Source organism: Labeo rohita, chromosome 22 (assembly GCF_022985175.1).
Source record: "Labeo rohita strain BAU-BD-2019 chromosome 22, IGBB_LRoh.1.0, whole genome shotgun sequence".
In the NCBI taxonomy this organism is placed as follows: domain Eukaryota; kingdom Metazoa; phylum Chordata; class Actinopteri; order Cypriniformes; family Cyprinidae; genus Labeo; species Labeo rohita.
In genome coordinates, this window is record NC_066890.1 from 44653515 (window position 1) to 44677337 (window position 23823).

The 23823-nt window shown below is 34.7% G+C and overlaps 1 protein-coding gene across 1 annotated transcript in view; it reads right to left on the bottom strand.

Moving 5' to 3' along the window:
- Nucleotides 1-106: 106 nt before the first annotated feature.
- Nucleotides 107-23823, bottom strand: part of LOC127153519 (NACHT, LRR and PYD domains-containing protein 12-like) — a 44392-nt gene continuing 20675 nt past the window's right edge. Inside the window, exons 8-23 of the mRNA XM_051094609.1 lie at nucleotides 23638-23715; nucleotides 20527-20631; nucleotides 20274-20316; nucleotides 18550-18745; nucleotides 16617-18444; nucleotides 12359-12529; nucleotides 11794-11964; nucleotides 10385-10558; nucleotides 10032-10202; nucleotides 7702-7875; nucleotides 7216-7386; nucleotides 5087-5260; nucleotides 4419-4593; nucleotides 4110-4282; nucleotides 3801-3971; nucleotides 107-318 (exon numbers count right to left, since the gene is read on the bottom strand). Of these exons, the coding sequence (XP_050950566.1) occupies nucleotides 141-318; nucleotides 3801-3971; nucleotides 4110-4282; nucleotides 4419-4593; nucleotides 5087-5260; nucleotides 7216-7386; nucleotides 7702-7875; nucleotides 10032-10202; nucleotides 10385-10558; nucleotides 11794-11964; nucleotides 12359-12529; nucleotides 16617-18444; nucleotides 18550-18745; nucleotides 20274-20316; nucleotides 20527-20631; nucleotides 23638-23715 (4153 nt within the window). The 3' untranslated portion in view covers nucleotides 107-140. The remainder of the gene's footprint in view (nucleotides 319-3800; nucleotides 3972-4109; nucleotides 4283-4418; nucleotides 4594-5086; nucleotides 5261-7215; nucleotides 7387-7701; nucleotides 7876-10031; nucleotides 10203-10384; nucleotides 10559-11793; nucleotides 11965-12358; nucleotides 12530-16616; nucleotides 18445-18549; nucleotides 18746-20273; nucleotides 20317-20526; nucleotides 20632-23637; nucleotides 23716-23823) is intronic.

A 23823-nucleotide genomic window follows, 5' to 3' on the forward strand; every position in this document is an offset into this window, starting at 1 on the left:
GCTGGTGTAATTGGTCCCTGATTCGGAGTGTAAAATAGTTTATCTTGAATTTACTTTGATGCAACAGACCGTATTGCTAAAAGAATGTCTCTATAAATAATCTACCTGCATATCATTTTTGTTAATTATTTCATAATGTCTCACCTCAGTGTCTTCAGTTGACAGTTTGGACCCTGTAGTAAATCACTGAGTTCCTTCACTCCTGATTGTCCAGGATCATTTCCTGTGAGATCCAGCTCTGTCAGGCGTAAAGGGTTTGATCTCAGTGCTGAAGCCAGAGCTTTATAACTTTCTTCAGTGATACTGCAATTTGAAAGTCTAGTTTGAAAAGACATTAAAAAAAAGTGAAATCTGTTTTCTTCTTCTGAGAGAACAAAAATAAACCATCATCTCACAAAAGCCTGTCTACTAGGGATACACGATATTATCGGACTGATATTGGAATCGGCCGATAATGACTTCAAATGTAAATATCGCCATCGGCCCGATATAAAAAATTATGCCGATATGTCTTGCCGATAAGATGAATATCTTAACCCACATGTGCTAAAGGTGCGCTAGGGATTAGATCATGTCAGCAGTGTGGCTCATTCTTGAAGCAAAGTTTTGACTGAATGAGGAGTACATTCACTGTTTTGGATTGCTGCATTTAAACTGAGAATGCATGATGCCTAGAAATAGCAGTAGCAGTGGCTATAGGAGAAAGCGCGCCCTTGTTCCATTTGGGATCATTTACTGTTGCCTGTTTCATATCCAGTCACTAGATAGCTAAATGCACATTTAAATGGTTTTATGGTGCTCTTTGTTGTATTTTGAAACACAATGGCTATGTTTGCACATGTCATGATCTGCATTTAAAATAAAAAGTAATTACAGCGCGCGGTCAGTAAATTCTCTTTTTCTGGACGCGCAACGGCAAAACGCACTGTTGCTCATATGAAACATTTTTCATGAATATTATGACACAAGTGAGGTACAAAGCATTCTTCATAAGTTTAATAATTGGTTAGCAGGCAAATGTTAGTAGCGACCATGCTTTTGGATTCTTGCCATTCGAGCCCATACATTTAAAGCCATAAGCAGCTATGTGTCCTGTTTTCCCGGTTGGTCACGAATTGCCACAAACTTAATAATATTTATAGTTTCTTTTCACAAATCATCACCGTCTCACCCTTTAACTTCGCAGGTTTATCTTGTCATTTACTTTTAATTCATGTTGTCGTATCTTGTATGGTGGTAAACTGCGGGTGGGGAATAAAAGATTTTGTGGCAATAAATTAAGAATTCGTTAATACGAATTTTTTAATCCGTTCCCTTATTTTACAAATTAATAAATTGTAGGAACGAATTAACAAGTTGTAGGAAATAATTATGTCCTGTTCGTGTCCCGCAGCCCTGTTTCAAAGCACAGTGCACGGTATAATACAATTATTAGAAATTATAATTAAACATGACTTAGTGACTACATTTCTATTACTTTATTTCCATGTTGAATGCCTTTATATTGCAAGGCTCTAGACTGATCACAACTGTTACATTTTGGAATTTATTTTTTTTTAAATGTGCAAGTTAAAATTTGACGTGGTCGCATTTGAGTGCCTGATCTGCAGTGCTGAAGCGTCTGCTCGATACAACGGGAGTTACAGAGTTACAAAGCAGTGGTGTATTCAAGATTTCACTGACCACGCGAAGAGTAGTTTTCGTTGTGAGCTCTTATTTCCTACAGTAGTTTTCGTTGTGAGCTCTTCGGGTGTAGAGCCTGGTTTGTATTTGTAGTGTCAGCACGAGCCAGGTGGTGACGGCAAAAATGACGCGACTATTCTGGAAACGGTGGTGGATGGAGGATTTGGTATTCGAGTAGCGTAAAAGACTGCTTGTTAAACCAGAGAAGGTAAACATGTTGCTATTCTTGTGTAAAAAAGTGTACTGTTTTGCCAGTAGGTCACGAATTGCGATATAACTTAATAATATTTTTATTTTCCCAAATCCTCACCGTCTCACCCTTTAATTTCTTAGGTTTATTTTCTTGTCATTCACTTTTAATCCATGTTTTCGTATCTCTTACTATGATAAATTGCGGGTGGGAAATAAAATATTTCGTTAATACTACATATTAATTTGTTCCCTCATTTTACAAATTAATAAATTAACAAATCGTAGGAATGAATTAAGAAGTTGTAGCAATGAATTATGTCCTGTTCATGTCCCGCAAAACACCCTCACAGTCACCCAGTTTAGTTCTACTTTTCTGTTTTCGTTTTGAAATGTTGTATTCAGATTGCGAATTCGAAGGTCAGCTTAAAACATAGCAAAAGTGAACTTAATTCACAAAATTCAGATCATAAATAATGCTAGCCTACTGATGAAAAAGAAGGGATTGAATGTAAACCACTAATTTTCCTAACAAATACGTTATTGTTAAAAACTATCTTTCCAAACAAAATGATATATATCGGTATCGGTATCGACCAAAATGAGATGAAAAAATATCGGCATATCGGATATCGGCAAAAATCCAATATCGTGCATCTCTACTGTCTACAGTAACGTGAACTCTGAACAAAAGAGCTCATGTATATCTCTCACTTGGGATTAACTCAAATGTTTACATATTTGCAATTTAACATTTAATTGCTAAACTATTTATGTTACAAGGCTTTGCACTTTATATCCCAGAAAAAGTGCAAAAATACACCTTGGCAGTGGTCACACTGACCATCATAGTCGAGTTGAGTTGACAGCATTTTAGTTTGATGAAGTTGCTTTGGAATAAAAGTTGCAGCACATTTCAGATGACATAACATGGGACTTACACTGCAGAAAATAATTCAGTGTTCAGTAATCATTTTTATTTTTATTAATGTTAACAAAGTTTTCATTAAAGTTTCAGTTAAACGCTGTTGTTAAAAAAGGTAGTGTGTTGTTACATTTTTTGTTTTCAACTCTGGAAGTGAGCAGATTTAAAAAATGTATAAAATATGTAATATGTATGTAATAGATATGTAATATTAATACTGTGGTGGTTAGGCTTGTCACAATAAGTATTTTTTTGGATGCTGTATTGTCTGAGCAATAATTGTGATGTAACGATAAGATGCGAGTCGTTTACAAATCTGTTGTCAACAAAAGCTTTAATGTCTCTCTGTGGTTTTACATCAAAATATAAGCTTTATGGTTTATAACATTTGAAAGCACCAGTCATGAGCATTAGTACTGTAATTCCACTGTTGTTCTGTAAATACATTTTTTAATATTAAACACTTTTTTTTTTTTTACTTTTTAGTTTGCAGTATAATAGCATTATTACTATAGGACAGCCCTCAGGTGGCCATTCTCTCTTGCTTTGTGGAGCTGGTGCACAGCACACTGATAGCAATATTATAGACCTATAACCTAAGCACAGTTTCCCCAGCCCTTAATATTGTTGAACAGACAATGCATTGTAGTTTTGAAAGTTCATTTAAATTAAATATTACAAAATCTCTAGCTGGAATTATGTAGTCATCAAGAAAACACCTACTAAAACATCGATCACTCTTGAGTAAAATATTTTCTTCACCTGTTGCTGTCTGCTCTGTGTGTGGAGGAGATGCCTGATCACCACCTCCGACACAGACAGCAGACAAGAGGACTGAAGAGGCACAACTGGTTAAAATTTTGGTGATATTCTTTTGTACACAAACAAACATCATATAAACACAATGCGTATTACAGAGTTCTGCAAAAAAAATGGCGGCCATGTCCATATATTTTATGACAAATCAGTAATTTACACAGTCTAGTGGTGAATATGCACTCACTTCAGTATCTCCAGCTCACACACAGGATTCTTCAGTCCCTCACAGATCTCTTTGACTCCTGAGTCCAGTAGACGACTGTTGTTCAGGTTCAGCTCTTTCAGTTTGGTTTTGGAGGAAAGAACATTAGCTAGAACTGAACAGCTTTTCTTTGTCAGCTCACAATTATTCAGCCTGAACACAAACACAGCATTATTTATCATTCAGCAATATTTAACACACATCAGATCAACAGCATTTCATATCGGTTTACATATGTGGCTTTTACACTGAATAAAGAGAAGATATAGTGTGTAAAACATGTTCACTCACTTAATTTTCTCCAATTTGCTATGAGACTCCATCAAAAGAGCAGAGAGTTTTTCCAAATCAAGGTCCCCTAATTTATCTTCACTCAGATCCAGTTCTTTCAGTACTAATGGACTTTTACCCAGAACTTCAGTGAGATACTCACACGCTTCCTGTGCAGCAGAACTTTTTAAAAGCCTACAGGAAGTAGAAGACAAATTTAGATTAAATAACTTTGCTATATTTTTTGTTGTTTTTTAAACCCACAACTCATATGCTGTTAACTAAACAATAAATCAGATCAATTTTAATAAATATCTGAAGGATTCCTTTCCTGATGGTCTTCAGTTTACAGCGTCTATGCTGTAGTAAATCATTGAGCTCCTCCATTCCTGATTGTCCAGGATCATTTCCTGTGAGATCCAGCTCTATCAGGTTTGAAAGGTTTGATTTTAGAGCTGAAGCCAGAGCTGTATAACCTTCTTCAGTGATACTGCAGTCTGAAAGTCTACAAAAAATAAAATTAATATTGTGGTTTAAATGATTTCATTACTGCACTGAATCAGAAACTAAATCAGAACGTTCAGAAGGACATTAAAATGTTTATCATATGAAGATGAATAGCAATTATGAGTATGTATCATCAGATAAAAACAGCACACATACCAACATGGCATTGTACCTCAGTAAGAAGCAGATGTAAATTGACATTAAATTAAAGTGCACTATAAAGAAAATGTAAAATGTCCCTGGAAAAAAAAAAAAATATTGCTTCTTATCTGAAAAGTTAATCCAACACTACTAGTTGGCTATAAATAGAAACATACTCTTTATCTTTGGCTCAGTTATTAGGACGTTTTATTTTATTTTATTTTATTTTATTTTGGGTTTTGATATCTTCTCTGAACTGGGAGACCATGTCCTGTATTATATCATATTAAAATTACAATACAAACTCTGAAAATGAGAATCAATTTCAAGACAGTGTAAACAGACCATACCTCAGTTTCTCCAATCTGAATTGACGATTTTTCAACAAATGACAGATCTTCTTAATTCCAGAGTTTCCTAGTTTATTTCCACTCAGATCCAACTCTATCAGGTTTAAAGGATTTAAATTAATCGCTGAAGCCAGAGCAGCACAACCTTCTGCTGTAATACTGTTATTATTGAGTCTGCAGAGAAAGAAAAAGACAGGAAACATTCTTCAGTTTACTTTAAAACCTTCTTTAATATACAATGACAGCCTTAATACAAACCTGGAGGTATTGATATAGATTTTTACAGAGGTCCATGTACATTTTGATAGTTTGAATTTACTCACTTTTTCAAATAAAAACAATGAATAAATAAAATAAATAAAATAAATAAAAATTGGTCAAACAAAGATCAACCAGTGCCATCATAAATCATGCAAAATAAAGAAGGTCCATCACTGCTATAGGCTAGTTAAACAGATTTTTTAAGCGTTTATTTACACATTTATATTAATATTTCATCATATTGTACTGAATAACATTAATTTGTTTTAATGGACTGTCAAAATAATCTTTTTTTTTCTTCTTTTTTTTTGGAGAAACTTAAGTGTGCATGGTGCTTGTACACTGGCTGAGAATTGATTCTTATTTTCAGAGACTGACAACTATTATTAGTAGTAGTATTATTAGTAGTACACTAGTCGTAGCAGTGTAATAAGTTAACACATTGTTAAAACAAATTGAACATGCAACATGCTTGGCCTAGTCATACGTTTAGGAGTAATGTAGCCTATTTAAAGGGGTCATTGGATGCCCATTTTCCACAAGTTGATATGATTCTTTGGGGTCTTAATGAAAAGTCTCTAATATACTTTGATTAAAAATTCTCAATGGTTTTGTAAAACAACACCCTTTTTACCTCACCAAAATCAGCTCTGCAAAAATAATCTCATTCTAAGGGGTTGTTCCTTTAAATGCAAATGAGCTCTGCTCACCCCACCCCTCTCTTCTCTCTGTGGAAAGACGGTCTTGTTTACATTCGCCGTATTTAGCCGCTAACCTTCCTAACTACCACGTTATAAGGAAAGGTGATTGCAAAGATTCATAAAAAATCCTTATACTCACTTCTGCTGTAAGTGAAGCTGGATCATGAATGATTCGCGTGAACATAGATGGATATATGTAGATCGGGAGGCGCATTCCCTTCACAAACAAATGTAATCTACTGCATCTTCAGCGGCTCAGATGTCGCGAGTAAATGACGACCATTATGTTCATTATTACATCCAGCAACACAACACCTCAATTACTCAATTGGAGTATTCTTGTCTAACTTACATCCCTGCTCCAGTGTCAAAACATGGAAAGTTACTGGACTTTGACAGCTGGTCTAAGGTAAGAGCCCATGTCAATCAACTATCATGGGAGCGGCCTCTGTCGGTGTGTGCATCTGAGAACGGGTCGATTTGAAAAAGGGGATGTTATTTTTACAGATTAATTAAAAACCACTGCATGGATTTTTATCATTTTATGGTAGATTTGTACATACACTGCCAACACACAATGTTCAAACAACATGTAAAAGTGAACTTAGCATCCGATGACCCCTTTAAGGCAATATAATACAGGGAGTGTTCTCCCAGTTGAGGGAGGATATAAAAACCCTGAAAAAACACACTGAACAACAGAGCGAGGATTGAAGGATGTGTTTCTATTTATTGCCCACTAGCAGTGTTGGAAGCTGACTTTTCCAATAAGGGGCAATATTTTTCATTTTTATTAGATATATTCTGTAATACATATATATATATATAAGTAGCCTATGGTTTGTGTCAAGGCATTCCTTAGTCTGGTTGTTCAATAAGAGATTTTTGATGTGCAATAACCCTGAAAAAATAAATTAAAGCAGCAGAAGACTACTATTCTGTTACACAGAGTGAACTGATGAAGGCAAGGGTTGATCTTTAAATGTAAGCTTCATTTCATTTCTACCACTGAATCTAATGACAAAAATAAACACAAATTATTGTTTTGTTTTGTTTTGTTTTAAGAAAAAAGAAAAAAAGGGGGAGAACAAATGAAAGTGCCATTTTTAAATAGCAAAACTATAGCAAAACTTACATGGACTTGTATGTAACATGTAAGATACTCACATCAGTGTATTGAGTTTACAGTGTTTATCCTGTAGTAGAGCAGCGATCTGATTCACTCGTGTGTCTCCTAGTTCATGCTCACTCAGATTCACCTCTCTCAGAAGTAATGGGTTTTTACCCACAATTTCAGTCACATACTGACAGGCTTCATCTGCAGCAGGACCCAAAAACCTGCAGAAGAGATAAAGCAGGATTCAAATCAGTTCTTATCTACAGTTTGATGCAGGAGACTGTAATAATAGTTGTACTCTGCACACTCAATATATAGAGAGAGTCACACACTCCAAATATAAAAAAAAAAATATGGCATGAATGACATTATCCAGCTGTTGTATGAAAAAAAAAAAATGGTTTGGATGCTAATATAGTTTACCGTTCTTAGTGTGAACGGGCCTTTACAGTCCCCCAACAGCCCCCACACTGTAACATTTTCATAAATAATTGTCCAGCATACTATTCATTTTATATTATTTCATCGTGTCTTACCTCAGTGTCTTCAGTTGACAGTTTGGATCCTGTAGTAAATCATTGAGCTCCTTCACTCCTGATTGTCCAGGGTCATTTCCTGTGAGATCCAGCTCTTTCAGGTGTGAAGGGTTTGATTTCAGAGCTGAAGCCAGAGCTTTATAACCTTCTTCAGTAATACTGCAGTCAGAGAGTCTAGAACCAGAATGACAATGTAACATTCCTCTGATTAATCAGTTATTTTACAAATTACCTGAACAGTTTAAATTTCTAAAGTGAATTATAGTGTATTCCTTGTGCAAATTAAGTTAGCTGCAAAGCAAAAACTGCTTTTATGTGTTAGATAGACATCAACTGACCTGAGTCTTTACAGCTTACAGTCACTTTCAAGGATTTAATTATCTAAAACTATAAAGTCAATTATCTAAATGATCCACAACATACAAGCAACTCTACCTCAGAATGGTGGGGTAACTAGAAAACAATAATTTTGGAATGGCATAAGACCAAACCCCATAAAATGCTTTGATAAGGCATGACATGTACATTTAATTCTGGATGGCCTCCATGTCACTGCACTGAAGCAGTTCTGCTAAGAAATGTGGGACAAAATGGGACACAATTCCTCTACAGTGTTATAAAACACAGAAACAATTACAGGAAGTGTTTAATTGGGACAGTAGTACTTCAGTTTCGTACTTAATGAAAAGTACAAGTTAGTGTTCAGTGCCATGCTCAAGGGTCTCACCTCATTTGTTGTATTAAAAGTGGAAGAAAGCACTGGTCATTCACTCCCCCCACCTACCACCCATCCCTGCCGGTATTAAGCTTTTTATTATAATAATTTGTGTAAATATATTTCTGTTCATTAAAAATGCATGACTTCAATATCGAAGTTTACTGAAAAACAGTGATCTTAATAAATATGTATTGCTGTTTGTGGACAATTAGAAGCTTAGAGCAATTTGGTTCTATGGTTCTCTGATGATCAATAATATTTGTAAGAGCTTTAACCAATCGTGTTCAATTCAAGCAGCAGTCCAAAACAGTTAATCTAATCACCAAACAGGCAATCGTTAACTTTTACAACGAACAAAATGGCATTGATGAGTTTGAAGTTCAGTGTTTGAAACAGAGCTAACAAAAAGAAACAGGGTGATCTATATTAAAGCTCTCTATGGCATTCAGACATTATTAGAGCCACAGAAAGCCACAGACACTTTCCTTGATTTGAACACTACATAAAAAGATTTATCTGATATGAAAATACCATAAGTTGAATCAGTTAGAAAAGATACAGAATACAGGGTAAGAACATTCTGAAAGTCTGTATCAAGTTTAGTCTTGTATGAGTTCATGTTTAGAATTTAGTCCCATAATGAGAAGTTTAAATAGCAGATAAGTGTCAAGTCAACATAATACCACCTAATTAAAAAAAAAAAAAAAAAAATACTACCTAACACTAACTTTCACTAAGCATCAGTTTTGGTTGGAAAAATATCCACAACTGCCACAGCTTGCCAAATTTACAGAAAATCTCAGACAGCTGACACAATTCATAACACTTTGGAACAAATGTGTCTATTTACAAAATATGTGTGTGTGTGTATATATATATATATATATATATATATATATATTTATATATATATAGTTGTATCTTATTTCTGTATTTCTATTGATGGGTAATACTCTTGGTATGGTCATTAGTGGGTCAATCTTTTTTCTTTATTGTTCCCACAGTGCATATTCAATGAATAGTACAAAACATACAGTTTAGTCATCACTGTTACAATTACTAAATTATATTTAAAAATTGATATGAATATTTCTTACAGTATTTAAATGATCAAACAGATTATGTTAAACTAAATGATTTCCATTGCTAAAGGACTGTGAAAGCTTTGGGTGTGCTGATGGAAGCCATCTAACATTCCTGCATCTTTGCTTTGAGAATAGTACTGAATATGATCCAGATTTAGTATTTGATAAATTGTGATAAATGTGATTTTCTCAGTTTTTTGCTCAAAATGTTTTTTAATGAATCCTACATACACTCAAGTGTTGATAAAAAAAAAAAAAATACAAGCTAGAATAAAACTTTTTTGTTTGTTTAAAAGTAGATTTTCTGTTCTTTATTTTGAAATTTTGCATGTTCAGATACAACAAAATATTCCGGGGGCCAATAAATTTGAGTAAAAATCATAAAAAAATCTGGTGGTGGCTGGCAACTTTTTTCAAAAATGCTGGCAGGAAATAAGCTAAGTGATCAAACAGAATTCCTTTATTTTGTTCACCTGATTTATTTAAGATTCTTTAAAAATTTAATAGTAGATGAAAACAAAACTTACATCAGCGTGTTGAGTTTGCAGTGTTTATCCTGCAGTAGAGCAGTGATCTGATTCACTCGTGTGTCTCCTAGCTCATGTTTACTCAGATTCAGCTCTCTCAGGAGTAATGGGTTTTTATCCACAACTTCAGTCACATACTGACAGGCTTCATCTGCAGCAGGACCCAAAAACCTGCAGACAGAGGAAGCACACTGACATTACTTGCCTTATTATAATTTGTTTTCTCAAGCTTGTAAAAGAGCCTTTACTCGTTTTTAAAGCCTTTTGTCCTTTTGACAGCTAAAACTGTTTTAAAAATATTATACTTTATTATTTTAAAAAAACAAAAAACAAACAAACAAACAAAAACATACCTCAGTGTTCTCAGTGAGAACCACTGGCTTTGTTGCAAATCAGTGAGCTGCTTCACTCCTGATTGTCCAGGATCATTTCCTGTGAGATCCAGCTCTATCAGGTGTGAAGTGTTTGATCTCAAAGCTGAAGCCAGAGCTTTATAACCTTCTTCAGTGATACGGCAATTTGAAAGTCTAGTTTGAAAAGAGATTAAAAAAAAATAATAATAAATCTGTCTACAGTAATATGTGAACTGCCTGTCTACAGTAATATGTGAACTCTGAACAGAAGAGCTCACGTACATCTCTCATTTAGCAACTGGCATGGACCCAGATGTTTCCATATTCACAATGTAACATTTAATTGTAAAACTATTTATGTAAACAAGGCTTTGCACTAATTATATAGCTGTCTGAAAGTCTACATTATAATAATATTTTATTTATTAAAATACAATTTTTGATTTTGTATTTTTTTTTTCTGAAGAAAGATAAACTGATGAAACTCAAAATATTACATTTCATAGTATATTTTCACTTGTATATTTACTGAGTAATCCACTATTTTGTAGAGGGGGGGTCCAAAATGAAAATTTCCACCTTAGATTCAGGGCCAAATTATAGGAGGTTAAAAATGATATGATTATGAACATAATGAACATAACCTCAGAGTGATGGCGGCATCATAATGCTATTTTACACAGAGGTTGGTAGGTCTATTAGTTAAATATGTTGACTTTAGCAGTCTTTGTTGTTTGGTCTGCCAGTGGTGACCATTCAAAAATGGGAAAAAAAAGACTTTAAGTTTTTTTTTTGTTTGTTTGTTTCTCCAAAGATTGCATGCCTGTACCTCAAGAAGTATTAAATATATATATTAAAGCCCTTTTAGATATTGGGTCTCAAAAATTTGAACCAGGGACCTCTGGTTGAGTTGACACAGAATGAACCATATTTAACAAAATCTACTTTTACATGGTGTATAAATAGTATACATAAATAGTAGTTTTTTAGTATTGTGTATAAACAACGACTCTACAATGACAAAAATCCACCCACTTTGGATTATGTAATCCATTATGTAATCCAACAAAAAGCAAAATAAGTTTTATTAGACCTGTTGTTTTGATTCTCTGAGCAGTATTCTTTTGTTTAGAACCCGGTCCCCACCCACTGACAATGACTGACAGTCCTGGGCCTCAAGTTAATGGGCCTCAAAATCATGTTGTTACAGTGCTTAGCTAACATTGTAACTGTATTTGTGGCTACAGCTACATTAATCCGGATACATTTGAAAACAGAGTTTTCATTTTAAAATACTCCCCACCATATTAGCACATTTTTTTCCTTTAGCCTTTCCTCTTGTAATCAGAGAAGAAAACCTCAAAAGAGAATTTTATTATCAAAACCAAACAGTTGTTCACTAAACTCACCTGAGTTTCTCCAGTTTGCAGTTTGTATTTTCTAATCCGTTTTGAAGTTTCTTCACTCCAGAATCCTGCAGATTATTGTTGCTCATGTCAAGCTCTTTCAGACTGGGGTTTGATGTCAGGACTGTAGCGAGAGCTGAACAGCTTTCCTCTGTTAGACCACAATCACACAGCCTAAAATGTTGAACAGGAGAGAGAGAGTATTTACAAACACAAAGTACTTGATGCAAGCATTAAACAATTACTAAAGGTTAATGTATGTGACCAGTGTAAGACTAACCAAATATCAAATGCACAATAATAAGTTAAAATAACACTCATTTTCAATTAAATTAAATTACATCAATTAAATTAAATTACAAATAAATCAAATCAATTCATTTAGAAAATTGTAAATTAAGCTCATGTTTGTAGAAAATGTTCATGTAGAAAATAGTAAGTAGAAAACATATTTACCATTAGATTTTTTTCATAAAACAGTAACTGAGTATAATACATTCTGTATATACACTCTTTGTAAAGGATATATAAAGCAATCACACTTTTTGTTTGTTGTCTCACAACTTACCTGAGTATTTCTAATTTACACTTTATATTCCCCAGTCCAGTGCAGAGCTGCTTCACTCCTAAATCCTGTAGATTATTATTGTTCAAGTTCAGCTCTTTCAGATTGGAGTCTGATCCAAAAAATGCAGCCAGAGCTGAACAGCTTTTATCTGTTAAGTCACAATCATTTAACCTATATAAAAAAAGTACTTTAATCTCACTGAACTGCATACTTTCAAGAAAAAAAGAGAACATGTCATGCTTTTAAAATATATTTAAGAGATAATTTCAGTTAAAATAAATAAAAATGTCCAGATAATTTACTCACCCCCATGTCATCCAAGATGATCATGTCTTCTTTTTTTTTCTTCAGTCGCCAAGAACTTATGTTTTTTGAGGAAAATATTCCAGGATTTTTCTCTATACAATGGACTTCAATGGTGGCCAATGGTTTGAAGGTTTAAAAAAAAGCAGAGGAATAAGGGTCTTATCTAGCAAAACAATCGTCCTCATCCAACTTCAAAATCATCCTACACGTTTTACCATTTTTAAAAGGGCACTTGACCACCTTTGCACATTCACTTTGTAAAACCTGGGTTGGTACTTCGCCAACTGCGTCAGACAATTTTGAAATTTTGGGAGTTTTTCAACCTACCCTAACTGTTTTAAAAAAAGGTAGGGCAGGGGAAAAAACTCCACTTCATGTTCTCTGACTTCAAATTTGTCTGACCTTATGCTTTGTAAACACAGGGTCAGTACTGCCCTGCAAAGGCAAAAAACCTTAACTTCAATTTTGGTCAAAAATGAGTTATTGATATTTTTGGGACATTCAAGACATCCTTTATCATGTGTATAAGAGTCAATTTAGTTGTTTTTCTGAGAAAATAATGAATTGTCTTAACTGTAACTTCAAAAACCCCTGGAGAAACCAAGGCAGAGCACCTTATATCACCAGTTACCCCTCTTTGACTTTGTTTGGAACGCTCAAATTGAGTTAGGGCGTTCTGCCTTTGTTTAGCCATGCGTCAGTATAAAGTTACAATACTGAATCTGAGTTATATGGTGTTCTTCCTTCGTTTTACTGTCCATTAAAGTCTGCCACATTTTAATTACAGTGTAACTTGTATACTTTCATACATATGATCTGTCACTGAAGCATTAGACAAACAAATTGCATAGATAGCGATCGGCTAGACAGCTCCATATAATAACGCACTGTACAAAGATATTTTGGCAACAGTATGTCGTAGGGTATCAGAGCGAATCAGACAAATGGAAGATTCGATCAGAACATTTGGTTGAAACCAAAGAGCCAAATTCCACAAAGAGGCCCAGGACCACGTCATAAATCTGTCCAGGATACCCTGGCGCCAGCCAGCCTGAAGTAAGCCTAACCAACCAACTTTCACAGCTTTGAACAATTTGCAACATTAAAACAAAAGAACACAATTATTGATAATCCCAACTCAGAAAGGAGATTTTCAATATTGGGGCAAGAAACCCAAGATTAATGGTCAAAGATACAGCACATCAGGATCATTACATGAGGAAACTTTGTTGGGTGGTGCTCCCCCACCCAAGACAAGAACCAGACCTAAATTCCTTTGTTCCTCGGAACATGCCCTAAGTTCACCGAATGACAGAGAGACTGTCCCTTTTACCTAAATATGCACCAAAATGATGCTTAAAAGGACTTATGAATGAACATCAGACCATTGCATAACTCCCTACTATGTATGTTACCCACACATTTGTCTAGGACTTATGAATGAACATCAGACCATTGCATAACTCCCTACTATGTATGTTACCCACACATTTGTCTATTATGTTCTAATCACTTGTTGTGTATGTCCTTTAAAATAACTACTGAATAGCTTAAGGGTTTATATTCATGTTTGGTATGTATGAATTTGAAAATTCATGCTTTGAACGTTTCTACCGATCAATTCTTTGTCAAATGGATTGTATTCATGTTATAGGAATCATGGCCAAATTATACTCTGCAAGAGCAGGAAAATTCTGACCATGTGACTTATAAGATAGCATGCTGATTTATGTTTTGGGAGGAGAAACATAGCAATATCCCGAGTTAAGACAACATCTAATTTGTCAACATCTAAAGCCACTCCTCTAAAACGGAAACATGAGGAGATCGTCACATTTCTTTCTTTTACTTTAATTTTTTCTTTCCGTTGAGAGTTTCATGTTCTAAGTTAAGTTTTGCTGCTAAGACGTGTCTCAGACTTCGTGCCCGCCTCAAAACTTCAACCATCTTACACAACTCCATCCTCCAGCCAACGCCCAAGACATCACTTCCAACGACTACAAACTTCCAACCAATCAGCAACCTTGGGGAACCCCTTTCTGCAACAAGGAAACCCCTTAACACAAAGGCAACTCAAGTGCAACCTCCAGATTCTAGCTGGACTGATGCATTTAATATAAAGTTTAATAGCCTCATTGAGAAACTCAACGCGAGGGTTAATTAAATGATTGATGGTTGTTCAGGTCTAAGCAATTGCATAAACTTATGCTATAAACTTGGGATTTCACATTTTCAGTCTTCTAAACTCATTCTTTCCTCATCTCTCTCTCTTTCTGCAACTCGTATGAATGTGTGAATGCACGTCTGTGTGTTAGATTAGTTTATATGTCTTAGGTTTATCCAATAAATTCTTATTCATATTGAAAAGAGAAGTATCTTGTGTTTTGTGCTTATAAATTAATGTCTTAAACTGCCGACCTTGTTACCATGCTAATAAATAGTGTTTTCACTATATTTTGGATATTAGTATCCATTGCAGAGTTGATGTTATACGGCTCGCTCAATGATTTGCTGCCCGATTCATTGATCCGCTGTAAAACGGAGATTCTGTTCAATCTTAGATGATTCCCTTTGAGCTAAATTGACTTCTGTAGATCCCCTACAATGTAAATGTGAATAATCTTTAAAGATTTATTTTTTTTTTTTACTTTTTATTTGCAGATTATTCAGCAGGCTGTCACTGCTAGTTGGACGCGTGTGGAATCGAATGCCGTAGCATGTAGCATGATCAATTATAAAATCAGTAGGCTACTAACAGTTTGCAATTAAATCCATATCCTACCTTTTACTGTAACCCGATAAAATCAATTCACAAGCATTCTGGCCATTCCTGCTTGCTGGCATTCACATCAATCCACAAGTCGTTCTTTTAGGTTAGGCTATTTCATTCAATTCAATATAAAAACTATTATGCTATGTCTAGCGTTCTCTTACGTTACGGAGCATAGCAAACTGTGGTACGAGTACCAGTTGTGGTACACAGAGGAAGTTACCTGCATTGAACTTGCCATTTTTTTTATTTCAAACATTTGGCCACCATTGAAGTCCACTATATGGAGAAAAATATATGGAGAAAGATTATGTTTTTTTTTTTTTTTTGTTTGTTTTTTTTTTTTAAGGAAAAAATTCCATGATTTGTCTACATAAAAAGGAATTCAATGGGATACAATGAGTTAAAGGTGCAAAATGCAGTAATGCAGTGTAACTGGAGCTTCAAAGGAAACAATCCCAACCAAAAAATAGGGGTCTTATACAGCAAAATGAAAGATCATTAAAAAAATAAATAAATAAATAAAGTTTATATACTTTTTAACCAAAAATGCTCATCTTGCACCAGTCCAACCTCACTCAGTACATAGTCATGTTGGAAAGGCCATGTGTGACGTAGACGGAAGTACCGACCCAGTGTTTACCAAGCATACATGCAAAGAAAGTCAAATGCCCTTTACAAAAAAAGGTAAAACAATGATGTTGGATGATATTGAAGTTAGAGGCGAACATGAGATGGAGTTTTTCACCCTACCCTACCTTTTTACACAGACAAAGAGGTAACTGCACGTAATATTTCCAACGTGATCATGTAATGCGTTAATTCCTGTATGTGCATCGCAGAGCTAGTGGAATTTTTTTTATTTTTTTTAAAGAAAATGGCCAATTGTTTCGCTAGATAAGACGTATTCTTCAGCTGGGATCATGTAGAGCCCTTTGAAGCTGCACTGAAACTGCATTCAACCCGTTAGGTCCCATTGAAGTTTACTATATGGAGAAAAATCCTGGAATGTTTTCCTCAAAAACCTTAATTTATTTTTGACTGAAGAAAGAAAGACATGAATATCTTGGATGACATAGGGTGAGTAAATCATCAGGAATTGTTTTTTTTATTCTGGAAGTGAACTAATCGTTTAATGTATTTTTCCTGATGAGAGCAAAAAACTAGTTTTAAATGACTTACAGAGCTCTTTTTGAAGTTTTGATGACTGCTGAGAGTCTAACGAGACACTCATGTGTTTTCTTAAATTTCTGAAGCTCAAACTCCTCCAGCTCCTCCTTTGATGTCAACAGCACAAAGGCCAAAGCAGACCACTGGGCAGGTGAAAGGTGAGCAGATGAGAGACTTCCTTTGCTAAGGTGGGTCTGAATCTCTTTCACCAGAGTTTGATCATTCAGTTCATTCAGACAGTAGAAAAGATTGATGGATCTCTCTGGAGACAGATTAGCTTCAAATTTCTGCTTGATGTACTGAATTATTTTCTTTTTGTTCTTGTCATTGCCATCTTGCTGTGTCAACAGACCTTGTAATAGTTTACGATTGGACTGGAGTGACAGACCAAGAAGGAAGCGAAGGAAAAGGTCAAGGTGTCCATTGTCACTCTCAAGTGCCTTGTCCACTGCAGTCTTGAGCAAATCAATCATGGTTTCATTTTTGTTTTCTTGTGTAGACTCACGAACAAACACACTTTTCTTGTTGATGTCTAGAAACAGATGTGCATAAAGTGCTGCAATAAACTCTTGAATGCTCAAGTGAACAAAGCAGTACATGGTACCAAGCATGATCCCCATTTCCTCCTTAAAGATCTGGGTACACATGCCTGAATACACTGATGCTTTATAGACATCAATACCACAGGCTTCCAGATCTGATTCATAGAAAATCAGGTTGTTTCTTTCCAGCTGTTGGAATGCCAGTTTCCCCAGTGAAAAGATGGCATCTTTATCCCAGGAAACATCTGGTGTGTGTTCACCATCATACTTTCGACGGCTTTGCTGGATTTGAAAGCGAAGAAAGTGCATGTACATTTGTGTCAGAGTCTTGGGAGTATCTTCAGTATTGGATTCCTGCAGAGTATTAGTACTGTCCTCAGCATGATTGCTTTTCAGATCTTTAATTCTTTTTTCCTCCAAAATGTTCTGGAGAACAGTGGCTGAAATCCAGCAGAAGACGGGGATGTGGCACATGATAAAAAGACTCTTTGATTTTTTAACATGATCAGTTATTTTGTTGGCCAGATTCTCATCCGTGAATCTTTTTTTGAAGTACTCTTCCTTTTGTGCATCATTGAATCCTCTTATCTCTGTCAGCCGGTCAATGCAGTCAGGAGGAATCTTACTGGCAGCTGCTGGTCTGGTGGTGATCCAGATGAGAGCAGAAGGAAGCAGATTTCCCTTGATGAGGTTTGTTAGGAGAACATCCAGAGAGGTTGGTGACATTACATCAGACCATGTCTCATTCAGTGTAAAATTCAGAGGAAGGCGACATTCATCCAATCCATCAAGGATGAACAGGACTTCAAACTTATTTCTTCTTGTAAGGTTCAGTCCTTTTGTCTCTGGGAAAAACTGAGTTAAAAGGTCCATGAAACTTTGTTTTTCGGTCTCCTTTAAGTTCATCTCCCGGAAAGGAAGAGGAAATATAAAGCTGATATCCTGATTTTCTTTTCCTTCAGCCCAATCCAGAACAAACTTTTGCACAGAGATGGTTTTTCCTATGCCAGCAACTCCTTTTGTCAGTACAGTTCTGATCTCTTTGTCTTGTTCAGGTACTTCAAACAAATTTTTGCATTCAACCTGTACCTCTTGTGATTCAGAACGTCTGGAAGTTACTTCAATCTGTCTTACCTCATGTTCAGTATTGACCTGTTCACTACAACCCTGAGTGATATAAAGATCTGTGTAGATGTTATTCAGAAGTGTAGAGTCACCCTGCTTTGCAATTCCTTCAAACACACATTGATACTTCTTCTTTAGGCTACATTTTAGCTGATGAATAAAGAACAGCTCATCTAAACAACAGAATAAAAAAAAACAGATATTTTTATTAGAATTTCCTGACCTATAAGTTAGTGATGTATAAGTGACAATCTGACAGATGGTCATGAGTCTCTCACCTTCTAGAGTATCAGCAGCTTCATCTTGCTTCATCTCTCTCAGGAAGTAGAGTATAAGATCAAGAGCTGCTTCTTTGATACGGCATCTGTTCTCATTAAAGTCCTTGACTAAGCAGTGTGTGTTCTCTTGTTGTAATATTTTCTTACATTTTTCCATTTCATTCCTCAAAAATCTGATTACTTTGCTCTCGAGATCCTACAAACAAAATAAAATAAACAATAACAAAAAACAATTAAAAAGTTATAGAAATATAAAAAAGTAAGAACAATTTAAACCAAATAGTACATCCATTTTGGTCAAAACTAACAATGAAACACATATACATATACCTATATATATATATATATATATATATATAGCTGCTTTAAAGGGGTCATGAGCTGAGAAATCAAATTTCCCTTGAACACTGACCTGTTAGACATATAACAGGTCAGTGTACTATAAAAACATTATTTCAGTTTCAAAAGTGAAAACTTTAACGTTAGTTTAAAAAGAGCTTTTATTGATACCAAGCTCAGAAAATGGTTTGTTTTGGAATGTGCCACTTTATGACGTAATAGCGTGGCTAAACAGTATGATTGCAGGAGAAGATCAATGCCTGCTTCTACGTCACTGCCTCTTTAGCCCTGTCCAATGATACGTGCTTGTAGTAGGAGGAGAGGAAATACTAGAGCATTGTAAACACAGGATTACTCCATCAACAGAACCATATAGATGTCTGTACAAGATTACAAGACACTGTGTAGTGTAAGTTGTGAAAAACAGTCTTTGAGTTGCCTTTCTTGTGATCCTAACACTGTATTTAGATCGTAGATTTCTCTTTCAGGTAAGAATCTTGGGAATCTTTCTTTCAGTGTTTTTCAGTAGCAGTAAGGTCTTTTTAATGTTCAAAGATGAAAATGGTTTGTTTTTCACAAATGTATCTTTAAAATATAGTACCCTAAACAACAGATGTTCCTTTTTTGAATTAGTTTATATATTAGACATCAAATTTTATGTGTTCAGCAAAATCGGAAATTACCAAGGGGTTATAGCAAAAATGCCACCAAAATGAATGAAAAATTCCTCATAATTTTACACACTGTATTGTACAGCACTGAGCCTTAAAACCAGTCTAACACATTCTGTTGAACTTAGGAATGCATTGTCCAATCAGAGGTGCTTAGTCAGCTATGTTGAGCATGAAAGCTCGCAAATGCCCTCATTATAAATAACACACAGTGCAGAAACATTTTGTTTTTGCATAGAGTGCACTAGACTAGACTAATGCCATGGATCAACATGTTTTTCTGTGAAGCCAGAATGTGATGTGCCCAAAACACAAACAAAAAAAACAAAAACATTAATCTATATTAATACTCATTATTACAATAAAAACAGCAATAATCTATAATAATAAATTTTGTCATAATATTGCAGCCTTATGAGCTTCATTTAGTATTATTATTTTTTTTTTACACATAATTCAAATAGCTAACAATTTAAACAGTCTATTGTTACTGACAACTGTTTAAAATACTGATTAAAGTTATTGGGTAAATTTAAGTATAATATTGGTGATTATAATAAAGTGATTAGAAAAATTGCCCTCATAGATGTAAAAAATGCCCCTGGAAATCTTGCCCACTAACGGAAAAGTAAATTTCTGACCCTGGTATTCAGTAACATATTTAATTTCTGTGTTCAGTAACATATTAATAAACATGAAAATGTATTTTCCTACCTGGAAGACACATAGGAGACTGTCTTTGAAATTCTTCCTGTTCCTGTGATAAATAAATAAAATAAATAAATAAAGCAGGCAAAAAATTACAGAAATCATTTGTAAAAAAAAAAAAAAAAAAAAATAGCACAGAGATTACCATGTACTTTGATAAATACTTGAAACAAAAAGGTTCACAAAAAGTATTCACTGATTCTTTCAACTTTCTAACACAGTCTATGTGTGACCAAAAATAAGATAACATATGAAATACCTTTTGGCAGGTGACATTTTTTCCTCACTGAAGTTCGGCATGTCACCCTTTGAACGGTCACTCTTCACAGACACAGAGCTGGACACATGTGAGCCTAATCTCACACTAAAAAGTAAATAAATAAATAAATATACAGATGATACTCATTTGAAAAGTTTTAATGTTGCAAATGGTAATCAAATGCAATCCTTCATCACTATAGATGTATGGATAGACATATTGTTTGGTTGAATGATCTATTTTCCATAGTGAATTAATATATATATGTATATATATATAAAAGCTAAAGACCACGTTCAATCGACTACTTGCACAACTACTTGCACATTCTACTTTTACAATGTGGGAGTTTCCGGTCAGCGATACAGACAATTTCTCATGACAACACAGATTATTACTAAGTTTTAAGGTTGGCATTTTTAAAATAATTAATCATATTCTCTGGGTTAACGCCAGGGCCAGCCCAGTACATCTGGGCCTTGAAATGAATAATGAACTATTGACATCGCAAACCAGCAACTGTATACAATCTAACACATTTTATACACAGATATGCCAGTGCAAGATGCTTTCAGTTAAAGCATAATAATGCATTTTAGACTGAGATTATAGCTTAAGCCTTGTCTGTAAAACTGGGCAATTTAAAAAGATAAAATATTTTATTATAGTATACAATGTTTAATAATCTTTAATTAAAATTTTCAATAAAGACCAGATTAGGTCTTTAACGTCAATGTAACATTACCACTAAAAAATATATGTTCTTGTTGTGTTCTGAGTACTGCTGTTCTGTTAAATTTAAAGGACTTGTTCTGAAATAAAGGGAAGTGAAATGGCATGTTTTTTTTTTTTCAGTTTGTTTGAATGACTGTATTATTATTATTATTATTTTTTATTTTTTATTTTTTTTTGTAGGTATTCTCTTTGTTGATAACCAAACAGCGCAAAACCTGGATGGGAACTTGGCTAGTGACAGCAGCGCGCTTTGTAATGTAATGACTCTGATCACTTGTGGGGGCCCCCTAGTGGGGCCCTAAGCAGCCGTTTAGTTTGCTTATAGGGAGGGCCAGCTCTGGTTAACATGCATTATCTTAAATCTGCTAAAATGTTCCTATAAATAAATTTCCTCTGTATTTCCTCCACTAATACCATTATGAATAATAAATAATTAAATAACTAACTACATATTTCCCCACTAACCTGCCACAGTCCAGCACTTGTCTTTTTTATAAACTGATCATATGAATTTACAATTTCCAAACAATTTGACTTACGAAAATTAACCATGGTTTTACTATATTAAAAGTGTAACTTCTTTACAACTACAAATACCATAGTTAAATTTGGTTTGGTGTACATAGCAAAATCCAGGTTAATTTGTCTTTACTATAATTCAACTACAACTGCAATTTTTTGGTTTTATTTGTAGTAAAACCATGGGTAATTTTCATAATAATAATAGTTGTATTTAGGGATGCACAATATTACCGGACTGATATCGGCATTGGCCCAATATGAAAAATGATCCCCATATGTCCTGCTGATACGTTAACTCACATGTGCTCAGGCTGTGCTAGCGATTAGATTACGTCAGCAGTGTGGCTTATTCTTGAATCAAAGTTTTGCCTGAATGGTGATTAGGTTCACTGTTTTGGATCGCTTTATTTAATGATGCATTCGGTGTGTGAAAGAGTAAACAGTAATAGCACGTGCAGTGGCAAAAGATGCCGTTAAAGAGAGTGCGACGTTGTTCCCTTTGTGATCATTTACTGGTGACTGACTGTGTTTTTTTAAATGGTTTCATGGTGCTCATTGTATTTTGAAACACAATGGAAGTGTTTGCAATTGACATGATCAGCATTTAAAATAAAATTAGCACAAAAGTAATTACGGCACAGTAATTAATTACCTCTTTCACCAGTATTGTGTATTCTTAAATATATTTTATGCTATTTTACTCAATATGGTATTATTTCACTTAAACATATGATGTATGGTCATAACAGTAATCAACAGACTGATCAATATGCTGATTGTTCAACACAATACTGGATGTCTCAACACAGATTGAGAGTCTCATGTGTATGCTGTTGGGCAGCACCGGTGATTTCCACTGGACCATACCAGTGAACTTAAGCGAACCAATGAACTTTGGGTGATTTCCAACATATGACAGATACATGTAAACAGGTTTGATATATGTCCCATGTGACCTCCTCCAACCAATGGGAGAAGGCGGAATAAAAGTTATTTTTAAAAAAGGGCTGATCTAGCCGAATTCCACCATTAAAAAATGGGCCAGGTGGGATAGTAATTAGTTGTGGCAAACCAGACAGGCATAACCAATAAAAAAACGGAATCACCAATTTTGGTTAGCATGGATAGGTATAAGAATGGACACCTGGAAAGATAGAGACTAGATGCGGTAACCGTTGTCTCGGCTTTGTTGCTTTGTTCAATATAGTCTTATTTTGACATCTGGAACTCTGCTTCTCGAGCTTCATTGACGTCACTGAGAAAGTTCACTGCGCTACGACAAAATACTGTTGCTTATATGAAACATTTTTACGTGAATATTACATCTTTTGCTTTAGTCTTAAAAAGTGAAAGATCTATAGATGTAAGCAAAACAGACAATTATCTTTTCTTGTAAAATGTGACAAGATTGCAAATTCGAAAGTGTAATCATCGGAAACTCGGCTTATAACCTAGCAAAAGCGAACTCCTTTCACAAAATTCAAATCACAAATAATATTAGCCTACTGATGAGAAAGATGGGGTTGAATGTTAATCACTCATTATTGTTTATTCAATTCTAACAAATAAGTTCTTGCTAAAAACTAACTTTCCAAACAAAGGCAGATACTGTATATCAGTATCGGTCCAAATGAGATGACAATGAGATGAAAAATACTGGCAAAAATCCAATATTGTGCATTCCTAGTTGTATTATTTATATTATATAATTGTGTCATGGGGCTCAATGCAAGTAGTCTATAAAGGTTATCAGACACTGTGTTCAGTGATTAATAGTTTTACTCAGTCAGGTTATATCACATGTACCACAGTGGAGAAATAATGCAATGTTATAATGTACAACACATGAAATACCTTTTGTTGGGTGGTGTTTTATTCTCACTGAAGTTCGGCATGTCACCTTTTGACCGGTCACTCTTTACAGACACAGAGCTGAATACAGATAAGAAAAAAAAAAAAAAAAAAAATCACTACAGCAGATGCTTCAGTCTCGTTTGAAATGTGTTAAATGTTGCAAATGATAATTAAATGTAGTATAGC